The sequence below is a fragment of the Tamandua tetradactyla genome, chromosome 6 (assembly GCF_023851605.1).
Source record: "Tamandua tetradactyla isolate mTamTet1 chromosome 6, mTamTet1.pri, whole genome shotgun sequence".
In the NCBI taxonomy this organism is placed as follows: domain Eukaryota; kingdom Metazoa; phylum Chordata; class Mammalia; order Pilosa; family Myrmecophagidae; genus Tamandua; species Tamandua tetradactyla.
The window spans coordinates 73,328,570-73,351,306 of NC_135332.1; the positions used below are offsets into that span (position 1 = coordinate 73,328,570).

General features: G+C 59.4%; 2 protein-coding genes across 10 annotated transcripts in view; one reads left to right on the forward strand and one right to left on the reverse strand.

Moving 5' to 3' along the window:
- Positions 1-467: 467 nt before the first annotated feature.
- LOC143688348 (uncharacterized) lies at positions 468-6,589 on the reverse strand. Of its 4 annotated transcripts, XR_013177964.1 has the most exons (4): positions 6,484-6,589; positions 6,122-6,288; positions 4,539-5,062; positions 1,827-4,316 (listed from the first exon to the last, which is right to left on the reverse strand). XR_013177964.1 is itself a non-coding variant. In XM_077166185.1 (3 exons), the coding sequence occupies exons 1-3, from the start codon at positions 6,336-6,338 to the stop codon at positions 627-629; spliced, it is 300 nt and encodes a 99-aa protein (XP_077022300.1). In that variant the 5' UTR covers positions 6,339-6,477; the 3' UTR covers positions 468-626. The 4 variants fall into 4 exon arrangements, 2 of the variants coding, with proteins under 2 accessions (XP_077022300.1, XP_077022299.1); XM_077166185.1 differs by lacking the exons at positions 1,827-4,316; positions 4,539-5,062; positions 6,484-6,589 and adding exons at positions 468-630; positions 5,107-5,185 and having other exon boundaries at positions 6,122-6,477; XM_077166184.1 differs by lacking the exons at positions 4,539-5,062; positions 6,484-6,589 and adding an exon at positions 5,107-5,185 and having other exon boundaries at positions 1,824-4,316; positions 6,122-6,477.
- Positions 6,590-6,766: 177 nt separating this feature from the next.
- BAIAP2 (BAR/IMD domain containing adaptor protein 2) overlaps positions 6,767-22,737 on the forward strand; it is a 70,868-nt gene continuing 54,897 nt past the window's right edge. For all 6 annotated transcript variants that reach the window (XM_077166189.1, XM_077166191.1, XM_077166190.1 and 3 more), the window contains exons 1-2: positions 6,767-6,931; positions 19,645-19,720. In XM_077166189.1, the coding sequence (XP_077022304.1) occupies positions 6,878-6,931; positions 19,645-19,720 (130 nt within the window). In that variant the 5' untranslated portion in view covers positions 6,767-6,877. The remainder of the gene's footprint in view (positions 6,932-19,644; positions 19,721-22,737) is intronic.

A 22,737-nucleotide genomic window follows, 5' to 3' on the forward strand; every position in this document is an offset into this window, starting at 1 on the left:
AGTGCCCAGCACTCAGCCTAGGACTGCGGGTCCCACCGCCGGAAAGTTCCAGAGCCCCTTTGTCTGACGTTGTGTAAAGAGGCATTTGGACGATGGGTCAACTTCCTCCTACCACAGCCGGCTCGCGTCTCTCGTGAAAGACCCCCCTTCTGTTTGGAAATGGTCCTCTCTTTCCAAATAGAAGGAAAACATGCGGGTCTCATGTCAGGGGAAGGAGACACTGAGTCCCAGAAAGAGTAGGAAGAAGAGGCCATCAGAGAGCAGGAGGCTGCCGGGACAAAGGGGACACAAGGTCCCCCCGGGGTGCTGGGTGCAGCCGTGCCCGTGGGCACCCCAAGCTGGTCTGTGTCCCACCTACAGAGCACATACGAGGACCAGGAGAGCCCAGAAACCTGCTATGAATTTCACGACATAGATGGGAGACATGAGGCAACCCCGACACCCTGGGGACACCTTCCCAAGTTCGGCTCTCATAGGGAAAAGTTAGCCGGTCATCTAAATATTTATTTGTGCAGTGACCATCAACAGGGGCAAATGGGGATTCTGGAACTCTCTGTCTCATTGGCCCAGCCCAAGTCAGCCTCGAAGTTCTCCTACGCTCTGTGGTCCTAAGTGTGGTTTTAGGATCAGCTGCAAGAAAGAAAAGTGAGATTTTAGAGCTGAAGATAACATTTCAAAATCTGGCTTTAAATAAACATGGAATCAAAGAGAGAGAATGAGAGGAGCCTCCAGCAGCTCAAATTAGAAACAGCCAGCCCCGGGCAGGGAAGCCATCTGTGAGCGGCGCGCACATGGCTGGGGCTGGCGCGAACCGGCATCGGGAGCTAGTAATTGCAGGGCCGGTGCTGCCGGGTCCTGGGTCTGGAAGGCTCGGCGGCGAGCACACTCGGGGCTGGGGTTGCAGAGCGCTCTCTGATTTCAGATTCTGAAGTGCAGGTTTCCTCGGCTCTTCTCCAAAAAGACCTTTCAGATCACTTTCAAGGCAAGTGAAGTCATTTAAGAGGCAGAGTGATAAGAAAACAAAGAAGATGTTTCTGGGGGTAAGTGACCAGGAAGTACACTGAGCAGGATGCTGAAGTGCTTGTCTCTCCTGGTCAAACCGTGTGACCCCCCCGTGGGTCCGGAGCCTGGGGGACCGGTGAGTGGGCAAGCCATCCACTCTCAGTTTCCTGAGCATCTCCACTGTCCAGTGTTTCCCACTCACCGAGGAACCCCGCCACCAGCGGTGAGTGTGCCCGAGCTGGGCAGGGTTTCCCACACTGCCAGGGGGCGTGGGAGTCTCCATGCTGCGCAGTGCCTGGTCCCAGGTCCCCCAGCCAACGCCCCCATCCCAGACTTGGACATGTCCTCTCTGCCTGGGCTGCAGGGTTCACAGCTCCAGGCCAAGACTCCCAGCGCCCGAGTTCTTCTAGGCAGGGTGGCGGACATCCCCTGGACGGGCCCTCTGCACCTCACCTGGGGCAGTACAGGAGGGCACAGGCGTCACCTGCTCAGGTTACTTAAATCTGCCATTGTCAGTTAATATATTCTAATAAGCAAGTGGGTGACAGAGCTGGCAGACGCAGGATGACACTGAAATATAATAAGAGGGGGAGAAACACCCGAGCAAAACTTTGAGCCTCGTTTGCGCCCCCTGCTCTCACCGCGCGGCCACCCACACGCACCCGGAGTCACGCCGCCCGCCCAGGGATTACGTAACGATTGGGGTGCCGGGGAGCCCCACCCCCCACCCCGCCAGCCTGGCTCTGGGGGAGCCCTGTCTCCTGGGAGCCACCAGGGAGCTCAGAGAGAGCTGTGTGTCCAGCCCCTTCTGCGGACAGGCCTCGTCCTGCCTTCCAGCTGAGGCGTAACCCCCTCCACACCCCGCCTTCCCCGCGGAAGGCCCAGAGGGTAACCCGTGGGCTCCCAGGGGGGCAGGTGACTGCCCATCCACAGCCAGGACCCCGGGAAACACTGTGGTTCTGGAGAATGAAGCTGTCAGACCACGGACAGGTCAAGGGCAAATGTGTTCTGGGGTAAAGGGTGAGCGTCAGGCAGGGCCCATCAGAGCACGGGTTCTGGGAGCAGGGGAGGGACGAGTCCCCAGGGGGCAGGGGAGCGCGGGGCTGGCTGTTCCATAGGTGGGCTCGCTGGAAGCTTGTGTGGAGGTCATGCTGCTCTTTTTGGCTTTTTTTTTTTTTTTACTAAACTTTTCATAGCGGATGAGTTTTACATGATTATGAAGACAGTACAGAGTGGTCCCAGGGACTCCATGCAGGGTTCGCCCGTTGCCAACATCTCACGTCAATGGGGAGCCTGCACATGACATCATTAGACTAAAGGCCAACGTTTATTCTGAGTCCCTTTTTTCCCTGGCCCTGTCCAGGACCCCACGTGACACTGAGTCCTCTTGGCTGTGGTGTTTTCTCAGACTTTTCTTGTTTTGATGCCCTTGGCGGACTTGAGGGTACTCATCAGGGGGTTCGTAGAATGCGCCTCCATTGGGATTCATCTGATGTCTTTAGCTGGGGGGTTGGGGAGGAAGACCCCAGGGGAAAGTACCCTTGTCATCCCATCTGTCCACGGAGAAGATTCGGCTCATGGTTGCTAAGGTTGACCCCAGCACCTGACAGGCAGTGTGACCAGATTTCTCCTCCGTAAGGTCCCCCACCCTGCCCCATGCTGTCCCCTTCGAAAGAAATCACCACACTGAAGGGCTGGGGACCAGCTCCGCCTCCTGGAGCTGCCCTTGCTTTCTAAGCACAGCATTCGGGTGCTCTCTAGAAACGTCTGGCCTACTAGCTAACAATGGTAACACTTAAAATATATCCAGTGCATGGACAGACCAGGGGATTCTTGGAGCTTTTCACTTGCTCGTCAGGGCTCAAGTTCCCCTGAGAGCCTGGGCAGCAGGGACACAAGGCTGGGAGGGCTGTGGGGTACCTGACCTGTCCACTGCTGACAGTTGTACCCACGTCCTCCCCTGTACATGGAGCTCGCTGGCATCACACTCCTCTCTCCCTGCTCCTGCACCAAGGCCGGTGGCTCTGCTGTCACACCAGGGCTCTGAGGTGGGGCCCAGTCCCGGCTCTCGCCAGCACTGGGGGCCTCTGCATTCTCACTAGCAGTGTGGACGGTCACCCAAGGCCAGCCTTGCGGTCCTCTGGAAACAGGGGTGACCTGGTGCACCTGGGGCTGGGTGGGGAGGAAGCTGAGAAGGTGGCAGTGCAGCCGGAAGGGAAAAGAGGAAGATGAGGTGCTCATACTCTGGAAGCCCCTGCCAGCAGGCTCCCAGGCCCTCCGGTCTCTCCTGCTCTGGAACTTTCTGGTTACCATTTACAAGTGCTTTAGTCTTGGAACAAAAAAATAAAAGGCAAGAGGAGTTCTGATGGGTGGCTCCTTCTCTTAGAGAGAAGAGGGAGCTGCCAAGCAAAAAGGGTGGGAGCAGAGGGAGGGAGAAAAAACTGCCTCTGACAATTTCCCTGTGATCCGAGACAAATCGCCACCACCTTAGGCAAGGCATGGCTACAGCCAGGCCCAGCTGGTCAGAGACAGAGAGAGAGCTGTGACGGGTTTGAGTCTTGCCGGTGGTCACCTCAGAAGGGGCTCCTTCTGTTTAGCAGAAATCACACATCCTTGTGCCTGCGTTGCCAGGAGAACAGCTTGCTGGAAAACCAAAGGCTGTCATCCTGTAATTAAATCCGAGACCCCCCCTTTCCTACGTGACGTTGAGATGAGGCCGCTTACATAACGCAACTAAAAATAAGAGGATGGAGAGATGTGCGCTTGTTCTCTCTGTCTCCAGCCCCTTCCGCCTCAACGGCCCACCCTGTTTGGGGTGACCCGGGGGGATGTGGCCGAGCTCTGTGGGACCAGACGCCGTATGGAATTACTTCTGCCTTGATATCTACCCAGCGCCCCACGTGTGCAAGGGCCCGTTGCTGGTGCTCGGGGCCGGGGTTGGGGGTGTCTGAGGGTTGCCGTGGCTCAACACCCCCTCAGCTGGGTGCTCTGCCTGGGAGCAGACGGACAATCAGAAATGAGAGGGACAGACAACGGCACAAGGAGTTTTTTCTTGGCAACTCTTGCTGTGATGCTCATTTATAGAAACTGACCCCCACCCCCAGCCAGCACCCAGAGCCTGGATGTGACACCCAGCACGGTGGCCTGGGGTGAGGCAAGGGGCTGGGACAGGTGTCCGCGGCTGGCTTTAAGGCCTCTCCATCTTGACAAGGGCTCTGTTCCTCTTAGAGGGGAGAGTGGGTGAGACTTCATGGGGAGGGAAGTAATTTCCCAGCCGCGCATCTTCAGGCCAGCACTGGCTCGCCACCTGCATGCTGTCAGAGGAAGGAGGCAATGTGTGTAAAGCACTTTAAATGCCCCCAAAATAAGATGGTGCCGGGAAAAGAGACACTCCCAGCTCCCTGTGCCAGGCCTATGTAAACGCCGGCCCTGGACCTAAGTTCTCACCCATACTTTTCAGCCCCACCCCAGCTCCTGTCACCATTTAAAGAGCCTCAGAGGATAATTGGGGAGTCTCCTCCTGGGGGGACTGGTACCCTGTCGATGCACCCAGCCTTGATGGAGCCCTCTGTGGAGCTGGGGGTACAGAACGACAGCAGACTCCAATTTCCGGCTGTATTCGCTGCACAGGGTCAGCTGCCCTTCCAGGATGACCAGTTTATCCCACCTCGCCCTGCGCCTGCCATGGGGCGATTTCTGGGTGCTGGTTTGCGTCCACCAGCAGCAGCCTCCTGTCAGTGCTGTTTTCATGGACGGGGGCCCTGCTGGTGGCTCCACATGCTGCCCAGCTGCCCGCTGCAGGCAGGGGTGTCCGGGTGGGCGGGAGCCGGAGCAGGGACCTGGAAGGTGGCCTCAGCCCCGTGGAGGTGTTCCCTTGGCCAGGACACGCCCAAGCCTGGGGCCCTGCGATAGGGTGGCACAGGTCAGGGACAATCAGGCCTCTGGTCGTGGGTAGGAGCCGCAGCTGGGCTGAGGTCGCTCAGAGGGGAGAGAGGGAGGCTGAGGGATGAGCCTCTGAATGCCCACGTTGGTTAAAGACGGTTGGAGCTGGGTCTGTTGCCTGCAACCCAAAGAATCCGGTAAAATACACACGTAGGGATTTACCTGGAAACACTGGGGAAATAAGTAAAAAGGATAAGCCAGGCCCAGGAGTCAGAAGGTGATGGAACCAAACGGGATCCGTCTGTGCAAGAAGGCTCAAGGTTAGGGAAAGGAGCAAAATGAGAAGGAGAGGGAGCTGCGGGGGTGGGGGTGGAGGCGGAGGCGCTTCCTGAATTCGCTTTCCTTGTCTTGCATCCATGGCAAGCCTAGCTCGGAACAGTCCCTGCACACAGGCTGCAAGGATTCTGGGACCCCCTTCCCTGCCCTGCTGTCTGCCGGGAGCTCACCAGCCCTCAGGCGGGCGCCACGTGGCCCCTGCCCGGCGCGGGGCCTGTGCTTCCCGGGCAGGAACCAGTCACTGCCTAGCCGGGCTGAGACACCGGCCGAAAGTGTGAGGCTTAATTAAACTAAAACACTCCGATCTGGTGTTTTACAACGTAAAGCAAATAATTCCTCTATGTTAGTCTAATTTATGTAAATATTTCTCTAAGGGAATTGTACTGGGAACCCCGTGTGCCAACTTGGTCGGCTTCCTCAGCACAACCTCGGAGAAGCGCCTTAAAGAGGAGGCAGCTCGGACGCCGCCATCCACGGAGGTCACGGCCCCTGCCGGAGATTTCCCACCCCCGGAGCCCCTCCCCCAGCCCTCCCCCGGCCCTCCTCCTCCCCACCCTCCTCCACTCGGCTCCTCCAGCCTCAGGAAAACTGCTGCCCCCATGAGATCTTCCGCCCCCACAAGGGTCCCCTCCCTCCCCGATGACCCTCCTCTGTCAGAGTTCTCCTCCAGGGTCCACCACTTTCCAGAACCTTCCTCACCGGGGTCCTTCCCCCAAGGCCCACCCCTCTCCAGAATCCTCCCCCAGGTCCTCCCCCCAGGGCCCGCCCCTCCCCAGGGCCTGCCCCACTCCGGGTCTGCTCTCCCCGGGTTTCCTTCACCTGCACTCCAGGTCCTCTCGCGCCCACGGTCCCCCCCTGTCCCGGCAGGGCCAGCCGGGGTCGCCGCCCGCTCCCGACTCACCTCCGCAGTTGCCGGTCGGAGCCGGGCCGCACCCCCCGGCAGCGGTCGTTCTCCCCACAGTCAGCCGTGCACCTCGCATCCCGAGGTCGGAGCGGCCCGAGAGGCTGCAGGTCCTCCGCGTCCGGGCGGTAGCGCGGGCCTCGGGGCGTTCCGGGGGGACGCAGCGCCTAGGGGGCCCGACGCCCCACTTCGCTGAGTGCGGCCTCCGCTCAGTCATCAGCCGCGCGCCCCGCACTCCTCCCCCCCACCTTCTGCTCCCTTCTTCCTGCTCCACCCGCCCCCTCTCTCCCGCCCCCAGCCCGGCTGTCGCCCGGGCCCCCCTCGGGCTGTTCCCAGGGCCCCGGCCCACGCCCCACCACCACCTCCTCCTCCCGAGATCGACGTCGCTGCCAACCAATCGCAGTACAGAACCGGCCTCCAGGCCCCGCCTCTGTTCCTGCCCCCGCCCCCCCCGCTCCTGCGCTCGCCAATGGGAAGGACGGCGCGGGGGCGGGGCCGGGCGGTTGCTTAGCAGCAGCGAGGCTGGCCGGGGGCGGGCGGGCGGGGGCGACGATCCCGGCACGGCAGGGCGGGGGTGGGGCCTGCGGCGGGGCGGGGCCTGCGGCGGGGGCGGAGCCGGTAGCGGCTATAAGAGGGGCCGCTTGGTTGGACGCCCGCTCCGTGTTCGACTCCGCGCGCTTGTCCGTTTCCGTCGCGTGCTCGCTGCCGCCGCTCGCGCCCCCGCTCCGGTCTGTGGTGCCGCCGGGACCCAGGACCATGTCGCTGTCCCGCTCGGAGGAGATGCACCGGCTCACGGAGAATGTCTACAAGGTGAGTCTGGAGCCGGCCAATGCCCAGCCCCCGCGCGCCGCCTGCCCCTGGGTAGTCCGGGTCCCCGCGCTGGCTGGGCCCAGGCCCTGCGACGCGCGGGCGTGGGGACCCGGACCCGGCCGGGTCACAGGTGGCCGCGACGTCCGAGCCCCTGCCGGCCTCCCCCCGCCCCGGCCCGCGCTGCTGCCCCTGCGTCGGCCCCAGGTGAACGCGAGTGCCGCGCACCGCCGCCTGGCGAAAGCCCCTCTGCGCCCCCGCGTGCTGCGGGTCTGTCCGGGCCCCGCGAGCCCTTGCATGCACCCGCCTTGGCCGTGGACGGAGCCCGGGAGCCTGGCCGGGGGAGTTCTGGGGTCTGTCCGCGCCCCGCGTGGGAACGGAGTTGGAAGACCGGGGGAGGGGGGCGGCGGGTGTAGGGGGCTTCCCGGGGTGCCGAGGCCTGGCCGCCCCCGCCCTGCGCCCCTTCGCTGGCGCCCGACGCCGTGCTGGCTACCCCGGTCGCTGTGGCCCAAGCATTTGGGTACTTTTCTTCTCAACTGGCTTTTCTTTCCACAAGTCCTTAGAGCAGGGAGCAGGGCGTTAGTGGATGTGGCTCAAGGTGGGAGGTGGGGCGCCGGCGGCCTGGTGGGGGGGGGACAGATAATCCACGGTCTTATGTAACGGTGGGGGGAGAAGACTCCGTGTGGGAGGCTGACGCGCCTCCCATGCTCCTGAGATGTGGTTAAGAGTCAGATTCGCATCCTTCATCTGTGAAATGACAGTTCCACTTCTTAGGACCGCAGAGCCCACCCGGGTCCTTCTCTGCACACAGGCTCCCCCAAGTCATTGCTGTGTCCCTTGTGTGAATTATCAAACCCTTGGCTTTTCTCATTTTTAAGCATCCATTCTCTCAATTGAGACCCCCCCCACCCCCACCCCCACCCCCCCCACCCCCGGCTCTGGTATGGCTCCAGGGCCCACTGCAGTTCCTGGCAGGCATTTTCTCATGGGAAAAATCCATGTCCTGGGCTGCCCCCCTCCCCCTGCCCCCCCCCACCGTCTTACAAAGACTGGCTTTATTTCAATGCTGAGTCTGAAGGTGAGGTGGGAGTAGCTGGTTGGTGTTTACGGGGCGCTTGCTGGTTCAAGGCCACTACATGGCATTGCCACGCACTTCACAGAGCAACAGTTTCTAATTGAATCAAACAACTATGGCTGTGCCTTCCTGGCCGGTGGCCTGTGAAACCCTCTCTCTCTGCTCCGGCGCTGCTGGCCGGCCAGATGGAGGCTCGGAGGTGGCCCCTCTGACTTCAGCTGGAGTCCAGGGGACAGATTGTACTTAGAGTCGGTCCTGATAAGGGCTCAGTCTGGTCAGCTGTGGAAATCCGGAGCTGAGGCGGGATTGACTAAACCAGTTTCGAAGCCATGTTAGGGCCGAGTCCTGGCTGGTAAACAGGCCCTGAGCCAGCTTGAGAAATCAGCTGGGAAAGGAACAGCCGCCGGGCTTTTAGGTTTAGTATTAATAGAATCCGCGGCACCGGTTCCTGGTGGTTCTGTTCCATGTGCCCAGCAAACGCTGTCAAGGGAAGGAGGGTTATTCAGTTATTATTAATTAGTTCCACCACAGCTTGCTCGTTATTGTAGGGGCTGTTTTTCCTGCTTCAGCAGTGAACCCAATAAACGGAAACTTTCATGGCAAGACTTTTGAGGGGTTCGTGGAGTGACTGTCTGGGGAATCCCATGGCCGTCCTTAATAAGACACTGTGGGCTACAGCCATGGCTTGGCCGGTTTGCCTGCTTTGATTTATCCGGAAGCCTGAAGTGTAGTCTGTCAGCCCGGATGGGTCAGAGTGTTTGGGGACTTTCAGCCTTGCTTCAGGCATAACTGGAGGGGGTGTGGGTCACTGTGTTTTGTGTTCCTTGTGCCTGCTGATAAGCGGGCTTCCCATGGGGAGGTGAGGAAATGAGCTGTGGAATTTTCCAGCACTGTAGGTGTCTGTAGGGCCATGCACCTGGAGAGCCGTCTGACCTAGTAACAAGCCAGCATTACTGCTATTTACTTGGGGTTGGGGTTTGCGGGCAGGTGGCTCCTTCTCCCACTGGGTGGGCCTGACAGCGGAGCCTCCTGGGCCCAGGGTGGCTCCCGTTTTGTCTTTTGTCACTGCAGCGCCAGTACAGGTCAGGCAGCTTTGGCATCAGTCTGGCAGAAGCCAGCCCACATGGAGGCAGAGTCAGGAGGTGGCCTGAGCCATTGATGTACACGCCTCAGCAGGTTGGGCAGGCCCAGGCCCCTCCTGGGCCCAGTGCTACCTCTGGCACCCTTTTGAAAGCCACTGCAGTTCCGGGAGTGAGCTTACTCATTGCCCACCCTGGGTCTCGGCCCTTAAGTCACATCCTCTACCACCCCTGGTGCCGTCTGCCTGGCACAGAAGGGAGCAGCAGGGACGGCAGTCTCGGCCTTACCAGTGGTAATGCCAGCATGGTGCATGCAGTTTGGTTTTCCTCCCTGGGAGTGTTGGTAACCAAAACTCCGAGACTGCCACCTCTTGTCCCAGGACTTGGTTCCCTTGGGAGTTATAACCCAGGGAAGTTCACTGGAGAGTAAGGAGAAAGCAGCAGAATGAGCACACGCCCTGGATGCTTGAGGCGTCTTCCCCAGGCAGGCAGTGGGCCATCCATTCCCCAGCTACAGGAGGCAGATCCCTGGTAACTGCCTTAGGAAAGGGACAGAGGGTTGGGTCTTCCACCTTCCCCGGGGGACTGAGCTCACCCTTTGAGGGGACAGTTGTTGGCTTGGGTGGAAATCACGCCCCTCTGAGACTGCAGTTCCCAGGTACTGAGCTTGGTAGACACTCATCTCTGCTCCCATCATGCTTTTCTCACGCACCTACATCCTTCAGAGAAGTCTTGGCTCCTGGGCGACTCAATGAGGCTTGTGCTTTACAGCCGGCTGTAAGCATCTTCTCTAGGAACAGCACCTGTGCTTGCCCTGAGCCACGGGAGAGGCGGGGCAGGGCCTGAGGGGAAGTCCACATAACGTCCGCCATGTGGCTTTTCTTGGGGTTGAGATTCTTGGGGGTGAGTGCACCCGACTTGCTGATCCAGGCATGGCTGCCAAGATCCTGCCAGCTCCCCTGCGAGGCTCCCTCCATTTCTCTGGATAGGTGTTTTGGGGAGCCCCACCCTCTGCTGCTGACCTCTCATTCAGGCCAGGTGCCCACCTTGTGTCTCGGCTGTTGTCAGCGGCTGGCATGCAGGGTGAACAGAGCTTGTGGCCTCGTCTGGAGACGGCGAAGTGGGGTTTCCAACGGGTATTTCCTTGGTAAGGGGGGTGCCTGCTGGGGCAGCAGATGGAGCAGGCGCCTGCTTGGCTAAAGAAGGAGAATTGGTGCTGCGCTTGGCTCTGTGTGCATTTTAACTGCGTCGGCGCATTACGCTGTTCTATAAAGTGGTGGGATCTGCACGCCCTAGTAAGAGCTCCCTCCCTGCAACAAGAGCACAGCTCCCAGGGGCGGTCAGAACTGGACCCCTCGGTGCAGCAGCTGGGCGGTGCCTCCAGCGCCCCACTCCCAAATCCCCTGGCTGGCTGCTCCTGACATGCCCTGTCCAGGGTCACGACGGTGCACTGCGGTGTCCTGAGCTCAGAAGGGCACCAGGTGGGTATTCACACCTGACAAGGGGAGTGGGTGCTTCCAGGGGGCACCTTGGGCGTAGGGGTGTGGCTGTTCCACTGGGTCAGGAGAGCATCCCTATGGGACCTTGACCCCAGTGGTGTCCTTTGTCTGGGAGGTCGGCCTGGGCTCAGTGCTGCCCACCAGCCAGCAGCCCAAGGGGAGCTCTGTTAGAGGGGGAGAGGTGGGGGGAGGAAGGGTGCTGTAATGGGCCTGGTCCTGGGGCCTGGGTGGTCCTTACTGGGGGCACAGGTCACGTTGCAGGGACAAGCAGGGCCTCAGCCCAGCTCGCCTTCTTCACCCGTTTGTGACCAGGCCCATCTCAGGGGAGTGGCAGCCCAGTCTTGGGTGGGTGGGGATGGTGGCCAGCACCTGTCACTGGTCCACTCAGCCTCTCCATTTCTGCTGCTGCCCTAGCCGGTTTTGTCTGCTTCCTCATCGTTGGGTGCCACATCACAGGGTCTGCGAGGGAGGTGGGGGCTAGGGCTACTTCCTCTGGAGCGGCTCTGCCCTCCTTTTTGGCCCCGGGTACACTGCCCAGGGCCTTCCTGCCTGGCCTCCCCAACCAGCCTCTCTGCCCAGGGCTTTCCTGCATGGTCCTCTCACCCATCCACCCCGTGTGGCCTTCTTGCGCGGCCGCCTTGTCATGAACGGGAGCCTCTGCTTCGCGGCTCAGTGCCTGCGCTCCCCTAGAAACGCTGCACCGAGAGCGTCCATGGGCCCACGGGCCTCCTTCTCTCATCGCCGCTGCAATCAGCTGCCCACGCCCCATAGTAATTACAGAGAGCGCGGACAGATCCGGCACCTTCCACTGACATGCTCCCACCTCCCCCAGCTCTGATTCACTCCTGCCCTCCTGTGCCTGTGCAGCTGTGAGATGACTCCGGTGCAGGGACGGTTAACCCAGGAGTGGCAGCGGGCGCAGGTTGGGGGCAGCAGCGTTCCATGTCCCCTGACTGCAGGCCCCAAGGAGGTATCCTGGGTATGTGAGGTCTTTTAAGTTTCAGAGTCCATCCATCTGTCCATCCACCCATCCCCACGGGACCCAGCACTCCCAGATACTCAAGTTGGGTTATTCGGGACCCACTTTGCTCCCTGACATCAAAGTTGTCAATTTTGTCATGACAAAATTGTCAGACTTGGCCTGCCATGTTCTCAGAGCTCAGAGCAGAGGCTGGACGTGGCGGACGACCCTTAATACTTTGAATTGAGTAAGCCCTGCCCCTGGTCCTGGGGAGCTCATGGTGGGCGTGCTGTCCTGCTGAGTAAGCCCCTGGTCCTGGGGAGCTCATGGTGGGAGTGCTGTCCTGCTGTGCTGCTCGGACTCCCCTTGCGGCCTCTCCCATCCCTTCCACTGTTTGCTCAGCGAGTAGCAGCCCAATCCCCCCACAGGTGCCCTGGAGTCCTATGGCACTTCTGCCTTGTCTTGGGCAAACGGGCGGGTGGAGAGTGAGGGCTAGCCTGGGCAGGCCCAAGGCTTAGCCAGGGCCTTTGGTGTTCGTGCCTGCGTTAGGGTTGACTGGAAAGCCCCAGGGGGCATTTGGGGCTGTAAACAGGGTAGGATGTGGCTGTGGGTAGGGGGGAAGGGGGGGCCTGGGCTTTTCCCCAGAAATCCTGAGGCACCCCCCGCCACAGTCCCATAGGATGTTCCGTATGTCGCATCCTCCACAGATTCTTCCAGCGAATCTAACGGACCCTCAGCTGTAAATACCATCAGACATTCTGAGCCAGTAGAAGGAAAAATACCTCCAGTTAAGGCAGAATGCTTTCTTCTTGCTGGGAATTTTTATTTCATGATTACTGGAGCCATTCTCTTAGAATTTTCTAGTCAGATTTTTAAACAATTGCATATCAAATATATTAGCATTTTCCTAAAACTGCTTCACATCCAGAGTCTGGCTCCTCTGAGCCGTCAGTGTCTGGCTATTCCACCTGCACCCACCTGGGGCCCTCTGATCTGGGAGGCGGGGGGCTTACCAGGTGCTCCCCTTCAGCTTCAGGGGTATCGGGGACGAAGCACACCCTGAGAATGTCTCTGGGATTTCGTCCAAGCCCCTGGACATTTCTGTTGCTGGCACTTTCTTGATCTACCAGAAAATGTTAGCAGCAGGATTTTAGGCTCCACGTGGGACTCCTTTTCCTTTCTCAGATGGCCCTTGGGGGCTCCTGGACCAAAATGCCAGGGGCCAGAGGGACGAGTGCAGCCAGCGGGTGACGACAGCCGGTGTTTCCCAGTCGGCAACAGAAGAGCCGATGCAGGGATTGTGAAGCATTTCCAGATACTTAAGCTATGATAAAAGGAGCCTTTGAACGAGCGACATGTGGGGATGGTAGAGAGGGCGAGCGCCCCTGCCCCAGGGGGCCAGAACTCTTGTCCTGGGATGCTGTCCTCCCGTGGAGCTCGGCTTGGCCCGAGGCGGTCTTGACACATGAAGGCTCCCCTGTCTCCCAGCATGGCCCTTACCCAGTGGGGTGAGGGGGATAAAAACACCACGGCTGCCCCTCCCAGGAGCGAGAGTCTCGGGGGAAGAGGCCACTTGCACCCCGTTTGGTCCCCTCCCTCTCTGTGGAAGGGCTGGTGTGGACAGAGAATCGCGATCGCAGCCATGGGCTGGAATCCCTGTTGCAGGCGCCCTCACCGGGGCAGTGACATGGGCGGGTCTCTGGGAGCCTGGGCTGAGCCGGCTGCAGATAACCTGGAGTAACCCCGAGGGCGGTGAGCTCCAGGCACTGCACAACTGCACTCCCCTCGCAGCCTTCTCTCTCCAGGGGCACCAGCACGTGGGGTGTTTGAAGCCAGCAGCGGGGATCTGAACCCGGCCATCCACCCTGCAGCCTTCTGGCTTTCGGTACCTGCTTCCCTTGGCTGTTCACGTGGGAGCCCTGCAGGGTCAGGGAACGTTACATCTTTGTAACGTTGCATCTTTGCCACAGTTTTTTCAAATACGATGGAATGAGACAACAGTATTTCCTGACATGTGGAAACTATTGGTTAGGCATTAGCTATTCAGAATGGAAGATATCTGAGAGCAGAGGCTGGTGGTATAGAGCCGAGGTCCAGGCTGAGACTTGCAGGGCTGCATCTGCAATTTCCAGGGAGCCCAGGGACCTACTGTGTCCTGTCAGTGGCGACCGCCTGGGGCTGCCTCAGTCGCCCTGGCCTTTCCGAGACCATGTCCCTACTTCTTTGTCAGCCGGGAGGCCCACCCACTAGAACTCAGGGGTGGGTCGGAGGCCTCAGAAGGTTCTAGAGGGTCAGGCAGAAGTCAGGCTTGTTTTACTCAGTGATCACAAGCGAGCTAATGATTGAGGTGAAGAGTGCCCGCGCACTGGCTGGTTCGTCCTGGGTGCCATCTCCATTGTGGTGACCTGTCTGACTCTTGGCAGGCTGTCCTACCTGTGATGATTTCCACCTCCAGCCACCATCAAATGGCATCCCTTGTGATGACAAAATGGAGGTTATTGCAGAGACCTGCTGTGATTTTGACATAGCGCCACTCGGCCAGGCGTGTGGGTCCCAGTGTAGGTCAACCCCCACCCAAGGCCATTGGAAGGCCCGAGGCTCCTGCCTGCCATGCACATGGCTGGGGAACCTGCACCTCGACTGGGGTGGGGTTGGGGGTGAGGGGCCAGGCCCCACTGGGCCCCTTTGAAGTCGGGTCGGGCAGGATGCAGCACTGGACAGGAAGGAAGTGGCCAGGCTGTTGGTCCTGTGCTCAGGCCCTGCTGCCCAGCAGCCCTCATCTGATGGGACTTTGTCCAGTCCCCACGGGGTGAGTGATTTGGGCTGTGCAGACTTGGCTCCTGGGCAGTTTTGGGGCCCCCACGTGAGGTGTTGGTGTGCCAAGCTAGGCTGCTCATTTTGGGCCCTCCTGGAAAGGGGCACAGGGCACTCTCAAAGCAGCTGCTGAGTTGCTGGCAGGGCATCTCGCTTTGGCCAGCCACCCTTGGCAGGACAATACCTTGGGGTCCGTGTGGGTTGAGGACCGAGCCACAATGCTTGGCCCTCAGAGACAGAGCCAGAAATCTGGCAGTTGGCACTTCCCCCCCTTTTAAATTGTGGTAACAAATATGTAATATGCACTTTCACGCGTTTGCCATTTCTAAGTGTATAGTTCTTTGGCATTGACTACACTTAAATTAACAGCATTATGCCTCATCACCCCAAACAGAAACTCTGTACCTGGGAACTAGGAGCCCATCCCTCAGCCCCTGTGACTGCCTGGCCCCCTTCATCCCAGTGGTCTCCCTATCATCCCAGCAGAGTCACATGCCTGTCCTTTTGTGTCTGGCTTCTTTCTTGGCCCACACGGGCAGGCTCTCACTCTGCCTGCCTGCCTATTGGGACAGGGTCCTGCAGGGACTGGCCATGGCGAGGGCAGAGCATGACGGGGTTCGTGGCCGGCTCTCCCCTTGCCCTGCTGCACATCAGGCACCCACAGGGAACGTGCCCACCAGCGCCCAGACACACCTCCCCACCCTTCCCCCGCTCAGCATGCACAGCCAGAGGGGGACACAGCAGGGGGGGTCATTTCCCTCTGTCAGCAGAGAAACTTTGCTTTTTGTTTGTGGCAGCTCTGGCAGGAAAGTGCTGGAGTAGGGCCATGAACCAGGAACTGAAGCCGAGGAACAAACAGATTCCCGAGCTGGCAGACGGCAGACCCCTGTGCGCTGACGGGGAGCAGGGATGGAGTACTTCCCCCAGCGGGTGTCCTTTCTGTAGAGATGCTGGCTGCTCTCCCTTGGTTTCCTGAGTGGGGAGGGTGCAGGGGCTGCCCTTTGCCCTCGCTGTCCGGGCAGACCTGGGGCTGGAGTACATTGAAACCGCCGTCCTCCCAGGCCAGCCAGGCTGGCAGCGTCCAGGTGGGAGCTCGCCAGGCAGACAGGCTCCCCAGGGCTCGGCCGCTTTCCCTTGTCCTGACGAGGGCCGCCTCCCTACAGCTGGAGGACTCGGCTGCTCCCATGTGCTCCCGCCCTGGGCAGCAGGGGTGTGGGTATCTGGAGTAGGGACAGCTGGCGCCTGTCCTGTGGAGACAGAGTTGAAGCCAGGATTCCACTGTGGCTCGATAGGGCCAGGGAGGCCAGCATGGCCTGAGCCTGGGCATTGCTTTGGGAAACAGCCTCCCTTCCTCAGCTGGTCCTTCCACAGCATGCACCTGCTGTGGGGTCCGCAAGCCTGTGGCAGGCTACCCCAGCACCCCGCCCTGCGCCTGCACACAGAGGTGTTCTGGAATGCACGGCTGAGGAGCAGATGGGAAAACGGAAGAAGGTGTCGATGCCGCCTGGCCCTCCGCCCACAAAAGTTACTGGACAGCACGTCTGACGCTGCAAGGTGCAGCAGCCAGATTTGGACAAGTGTCTAACCCAGATGTGGAGTTGGGCAGGGCACTGGCCTTGCTGGCAGGTAGAGTCTGGCAGCTTTTGGGTGCCCCATGGTGCCCCAGGGTCTCTGAAACCCAGTGGAGGTGTCAGGTGGTGTGCTGGGCGTCAGCCTGGGGAACTCGGGCCATGCACCTAGCCACTGGGCTCTCATGAAGTTCCCTTCTCTGCCGCAGCCCCACGTCTTGCCTGTGCTCCCTGCCAGCCTGTTCTTCTGTCTTCACGTGCCCTTTAGTGTGGCTAGCTGGAAGAAGCTCCCTTCCAGAGGGGTGATGGAAAGCACAGCAGAAGAGCCCATGGTGCCGGCTGGTGAGGTGTCTGTGTCCCAACACCTCTCAGCCAGGAGCCCACACGGAAAGCTAAAGATGGCATATCATGAGTTCCCCCTCAAATGAGGCCCTCGTGTCTGTCTGTCTTGCCCCCGTTGTCCCTCCCAGGTCCATGGGCGTGGGAGAGGCTAGGCAGACCCCTGGAAGGACACCTTGGGTCAGGTTAAGGGAACTGGCCAGTGAGCACTGGTCTGGGTGCTTAGTCCCTCTGGGTGGGCTGGAGCTGGGTGGGGGCAAGCCGGTCTCTGAGAGCACAGGGCACTGGGTCCGGATGCAGTCTGGGGGAGCCCCACGATGCATGGTGGACTTGTGGGTTCTGGAGAAGGCCCCCTCCCCACTGGAGAGGCTGGGTCTTGTCACAGGCCACTGTGCTCTCTCCCAGTGTTTTCCACCCTTGGCCTTGAGTGATGGGGAGGAGTTCTGGGTGAGCCTTGCCAGCAGGTGCCCAAGGCTGGTTCCTCAAAAGGCCCATTCTTTGGGTTGAGCTGGTGCTTGTTTGCAGGACTGGACAGAAGTGGTGCTCTCCCCTGGGAGAATCCACTCCCAGAACATTAGCTCAATGGTATTTAGGCAGTTGCCACCACCTCCTCCAGGCCAACACAGCAGCCCCTGGGTGGCCAGGGTCCATGTCCCAGCAGGCCATGCCCCTTCCCAGATAGGTGTGGGCCAGGTGGCTATGCCCAGGTGTTGTGGCTGTGCTCAGCACCCCTCCTGTCTGTTCCCACATTCCTGGGCTCTGGCTTGGCTGCTGGAAGGAAGTGAAACTCGGGCTGCATCTGTGACAGGTTGGGGGTGTGGCCCCCAGGGCCTCCTGGCCTGTTCCTGCTGCCACTCGGAATGTTGAGGAAACTCAAGAGTGACTACCCGCCCAGGTGTGCAGTCCTGTGCTCTGTGCGGCAGGGACTCCAGGGTGGCGGGGCCTGCTCTCCGGCTTGGCACCCTCAGACCTCATTTGTTGCTCACAAGAAGACAGACGTTTTAGGCTGCAGCTGCGTACATGTATGCACACACAGACGTGCACGAGCATTTGTGTGCACAGTCAAGCATCCCCCCACCTGCCCCGCGACACCAGAGCTGAGACCGACACCCACCCTTCCTAGGTCTGCCCCTCATTCCTATTCTACCTCATCAAACGAGCAGCAGAGAGAGGTGCCACGTTTCTCCACCATCAATTTTCCACCACACAGGATTTCCTGGGTCTGGGTGGGCGCTGAAAGGGTGCTGTGGTGTGCTCACCCAGCTGCTTGGTGGTGTCTCTCCTCTCCACTGGAATCTTCCAGGTGTGTGTCTCTGGCTCAGATCTCTCCCTGAATACCAGATTCGTTTTGTCCAGCTGCCTGTGCGACGTCTCCATCCTCTGACGTCTGAGGCACTCCTTAAATGTAACATGTCCTAAGCTGCTCCTGCTCGGTCTCCCCGGATCAGAGACCTCTTCTGGCCTGCATTCTCATCTCATACCCCATCTGTCAGAACAGTCCGGAATCTAGCCTCCTCTTCATCCCCACTCTGGCCTGAGCTCCCCTTCTCACCCAGATGACCGAGTAGCCACTGTGTCCCTTTGTGAGATTTCACCTCCACTGAACAGCCAGGGTGAACCCTTTAGAGTGCTAGACCGCAGGACTAGCCTGCCCTACCCACCCTCTCTGCAGGGAGACTGCACAGCCCAGCCCTGTTCCCACCTCTCCCCTGTTTTCATTGCCCTTGCCACTGTTCCTGTTAAACACTGCATGCGTTCTCTGAACTCTCCAAGCATGCCCTGACCTCAGGGCCTTTGCACCTGCTCTCTCCTCCCTGCTGCTTTCCTCACCAGTGATCACGCGCTTCGCTCCTAACTCTCAGGTCTCTGCTGAGCCCCCTTCTCTGACCTCTGTGAGTGCTGTGCTTCTGTCCTGCTCTGTTCCTGCCCATGACAGTTGTCACTGTCGGGTGTGTTATGTGAGAAGTGTCCCTTCTCAGGGATGTCCTGAGATTGGAGACTTTGTCCAGTTTGCCCACTGCTGGGTCCCAGTGCTGGGCCAGCCTTGGGCTAGTATGCAGCCGTGCCCCAGACCATGGCTGCCCCCATGAGGGAAGGCGACCTGCCCGTGTGAGCACCTGGGAAGTCTGTCCCAGTTCACAGCCTGACAGAGGGTGGGCAGGTGTGGGTTTTGAGGTGAGTGTTCTGAAAGGCAGGAGCATTCAGTGAGCCTGGTTCCTTGCTGGACTTGAGCCCAGGGACTCCACAGTGGGAATGCGGAGCTTCACCCCACGGGGAACAGACACAGGCTGCCACTCTGTGTGGGTGCTCCCGCCACACCCCCGGGCAGGCAGGTGGAGCCCAAGCCGAACAGGTTTTCCGGGGCCCACAGTGGGGCTGTCTTGGGTTTCCTTGAAAGCCCTTGTCTTCTGCTGTGCTGGTCCCACGGGCTGTGGCCACAGGAGGGTTGCCTGGGGCTGGGGGCAGGGCATCACAGACTGTGTCCGGGGAGGGGCCCTGAGGCTTCCCCTCTGTGAGGGGAGTGGGGGCTTCCTTCCTCCGCGCTTTGTTCCTGTCCCATCCCCAGGAAAGATCAGATTTGTGTCATCATAAATTATCCAAAGGCTAGGAGGTGGCGGAGACTAGGCTTTCTTTTTGAAGTTTCCTTCCTAGGTTCCTGCCTGCCGGCTTGGGGTTGGCTATTGACTGTCAGTGCATATCCTGCCTGTAGAATTCTCATTTGGCCGTTGTTTGGTGTGCGCCTGCTTTTATGCCTCGTAATTAAAACATTTATTTGGCCTGCGTGGTGGAAATCTAATTTCTTGAGTCTGAGAACTGCTGATACTGGCATCCAGACTCCAATCCATCCGGGCAAACAGATCCTGGGCCTCCTGCATTATTCATCGCGTGGTGTCTGTTAGTCAGGCTGCCGACTCTTTAATCAGAGCTGATGTTTGGTAATTGATGTGTTAAGATTTTCGTGGAGGGGTCCTCCTGGCTGTTGTGGATGGCTGGTGGGGGCCCTTGCAGGGCGGCTGACTCAGCCCTGCCAGACGGGCAGGGGCCCCTCGCAGCGCCGTTTCTGAAAACCAGAATGTGTCCCAACCATCCCACGTGCTCCGCGATATGCTGGTTTAATCCGCAAAACAGCCTGTGTGACAGGCCCACTCACGTCGCGCTGCGCGGGTGTGACCACCGAGGCACGGGCCGGCTGTGCGTTGGAGAACAGCTGAGGGGCTGTGCTGGGCAGAGGGGACCTGGCTGCAGCGTCGGTGGTCTTGTCCACCTTGAGATCTTGCCTCCGCGGATTTTCTCTTCCAGCGGGGGGGGGGGGGGGGCATTCCCAGCATTACGGGCCCTGGCCGTGATGGTGACCTTTCTCTCCTCTCTGCTCTCTTCCAGACCATCATGGAGCAGTTCAATCCCAGCCTCCGGAACTTCATTGCCATGGGAAAGAACTACGAGAAAGCCCTGGCAGGTAGGGCTGGTGTCCCCCGGGCCATGTGGCGGGAGCAGCAGGGGCTCTCTGTGCGGGCGTGCTTTCTAGCTTGCCGGCAGAGGGTCTTTGGCACAGCCTGTGGGTTGATCAGAAATGGGAGGAGGCCTTTGGTTCTAGAGACAAAACCTGGTAAAGGCACTGAATGAAGGTGTGGGGCTGCCCTCAGTGGCCTGTGTGCTCTGAAATCTCCCCAGCTGCCACAGCCACTGCCACATCCTTGGTCTTGTAGGCTGGCCTTCCTGCAGCCAGGCCCGTGATCTCAACTCTAGGTTCTGCTTTTAGTTGTTGGCCCCTAAAGACAGAGGAGGGTGGGCTCTAGACGTCTGTCCTTCCACATCGTTTTGAAACTGAAAGGCTGGGGCTTCTCAGTGGTTAGCACCGGTGGCGACTTAGGGTTTGGGCCCATCAGTTTCCCTGACTGAGTGAACTCCCACAGTTCTGTTGCAGGAAATCCAGCTGTAGCAATGTCAGGCTGTCATCTGTATACAGTTGGCTTAAGAACTCCGACCCCCATCTATCCAGGGAGGGTCGTGGCAGCAGCCCCGAGTCCTTCCATCCCATGAAAGGTCCCGGGTGGCTTATGGCGGCAGCGGGCTCTGCAGCGCACCTGAGTTCCCTCCTGGGTGGTAGCGATGGGCTCCTTGCTGGTCCCCTGACCATGCTCCTCCAGGCACGCAGTCAGGTCGTCAGCCTGAGTTAGCTTCTTTATATGCAAAGCCCCCCGGTAGAGGGGTAACATCTGCAAAATGGGTGTCCCCTCTGCTTGCCGCAGCCGGTCCGCTGGGCTTTGCTCCGGGGCCCATCACTCCCGTCAGTGCGGGCGGAGGCTGTGGTCCAGGTGCGGGCAGAGGCTGTGGTCCAGGTGCAGGCGGAGGCTGTGGTCCAGGTGCGGGCAGAGGCTGTGGTCCAGGTCCAGACGTCTGACGTGCTTTGCGGGGCACAAGGTTAGAGGCGGCAAGGAGTGTGCTCGTTGCTCTCGTTCTTTTCACCAGGCACGAAGCGTCCCTGCCGGAGCTCCCAGCAGATCCAGGGTTCCCTTGTTGCCTCTCCCGGGAGGTGTCTAACATAGTCATGCCCTGCCTCTCTGTGCAGGGGAGAGCAGAGGGGTCCCCCTGCCCTGGGGAGGGTCAATCCTGCCTGGCGGGCTGCTTTGCTATAATCCTTCCCCAGACCCTGCTCCTTCCTGCCCATCGACAGCCATGGTGCGGCTGACACTCTAGAAGAGGAGCGAAACAGACCAGGTGCTCTGTCTCCCTGTCCTGGACTTGGGGGATTCTGGTGCTGACAGCCAGTGCCCTGGGTTGGTGTCCCCTCGGGCTGCCCCTCTGCTGCAGTCAGCGTCCTGCAGAGGCTCCCCATGGCTGCCTAGGGACACCTGTGGCTCTCTCTTGCCCTCCCTCCTGAGCTCCGTGGCATCCACCACCTCTGCAGACCACTGCCCCAGGGGACTGCGAGGTCCTGGGGCACAGGAAGGTGCTTTGAGGAGGGGCCGTCCTTCCTCAAACTGAGAGCCAGCTTGTGGCGTCCCCCCAACACTGTCCGCCCCTGTGTGGGGCGAGAGTGCCATCCCCCAGCAAGGAGCCCATCAGCTTCCCAGAGCTGGCTTGGCTTCCGCAGCTTTGCACCCCAGCCTGTGATAACTTCATTTGTTGGACAGTTTCTCGTGTGCTATAACGATAGCTGACTGTGCATCTTTGGTATTTCGATAAACTGGGATAAGACCGACAGGGAAGGGGCTTCTGAATTGAAGCAGAAAGACAGACTCAGCCTCGAGCTTAACCCAGAGGCTAGCCAAGGGGTCAGAGTTGGCGGTCCCTGTGGTTGACGGGCCCAGCACACCATGACCAGGTTCTCCAAGCCAAATTCAAGTTCCCTCTAGTCGGGGCCTGTGGCTTCTTTCCGTAGCTGGGTCTGAGTTTTCTTGGGCACTGGAGAGGTGGGAGTCCCAAAGGCGAACCCACAGCACCAGGATGGTCCATCCCGTGGCTGCTGGGGGTTGGTCTTGTATGTTGCAGACTGGTGGGGTTCCCTTTTCTCAAATCCTCTGCTGTAGGGCACTCAGTAATCTAAACCCAAGGATACTTTCTTCTGAGGCTTTCCCTTAGAGTTAGTGTAATTTCATTTCTGATTGTCCTCTACCCAGGGACTCCCTTCCAGCAGACATCGGCGAGGCAGGGATTTTCGGTCTTCCCCTCCCTCTGACAGCGTGCCCCAGCTCCTCCACACGAGGCACAGTTCTTCCCAGGCCTTCCTGCCTCCCACTTTGGTTCCGCTGGGAACTGTGTATGGAGAATCGGGAGGTTTCCTTCCTCTTCCCTGTTCTGAGCTTTCTCCTCTTCACTGTCTGGTGGCACAGAGCAGCTGTCCAGGCCACCTTTTGTCTCTGCTGCGTTCAGGTTCCCAGATGCCACATCCTGCTGAGTTGTATTTCTCTTGCGCTTATTTAAGAAGCCCACCTTTCCCCGGCAGCAGAAGCACTTCTGTCCCTGGGGTGAGCAACTAGCATGAACCTGCCCTGCAACAAATGCTGTGCACTTAATTGAAAACTATATCAAACTTTAATAAAGTACCCAGTTACAGCACTAGCTGGGTTCTGTAGAGGACGGATTAGGAGTTTTAATTATGCTGTTGACTCTGCTCCCCACGTCCTGGCTCTTGAGACGGTGCCCCCTCTGTGTCCTCCTTCTTCAGCCTGGGCATTGGGGCTGTGGGTGCCTCTTGGGGAAAGGCTCTGCCAGGCACCCCCAAGCAGGCTTGAAAGGGTCACACACCTCCCCAGAGAAGAAAACCCAGAACCTATCCTTGCACTTCCGTTTTGTTCTGCCAAGTCTTTAGTGGCTGTGACGTGGCTAATAGGAATTCACCACGTCATGAGCTTTTCACAGGCACATCCCATTTGACCAAAATTTGCCATCTTAAATGTTGCAAACCTCGGATATGACAGCTGCCACTAGTCAGAAAGCCATGTGCTCTCTCTCTCACTCTCGGGGTCAGCC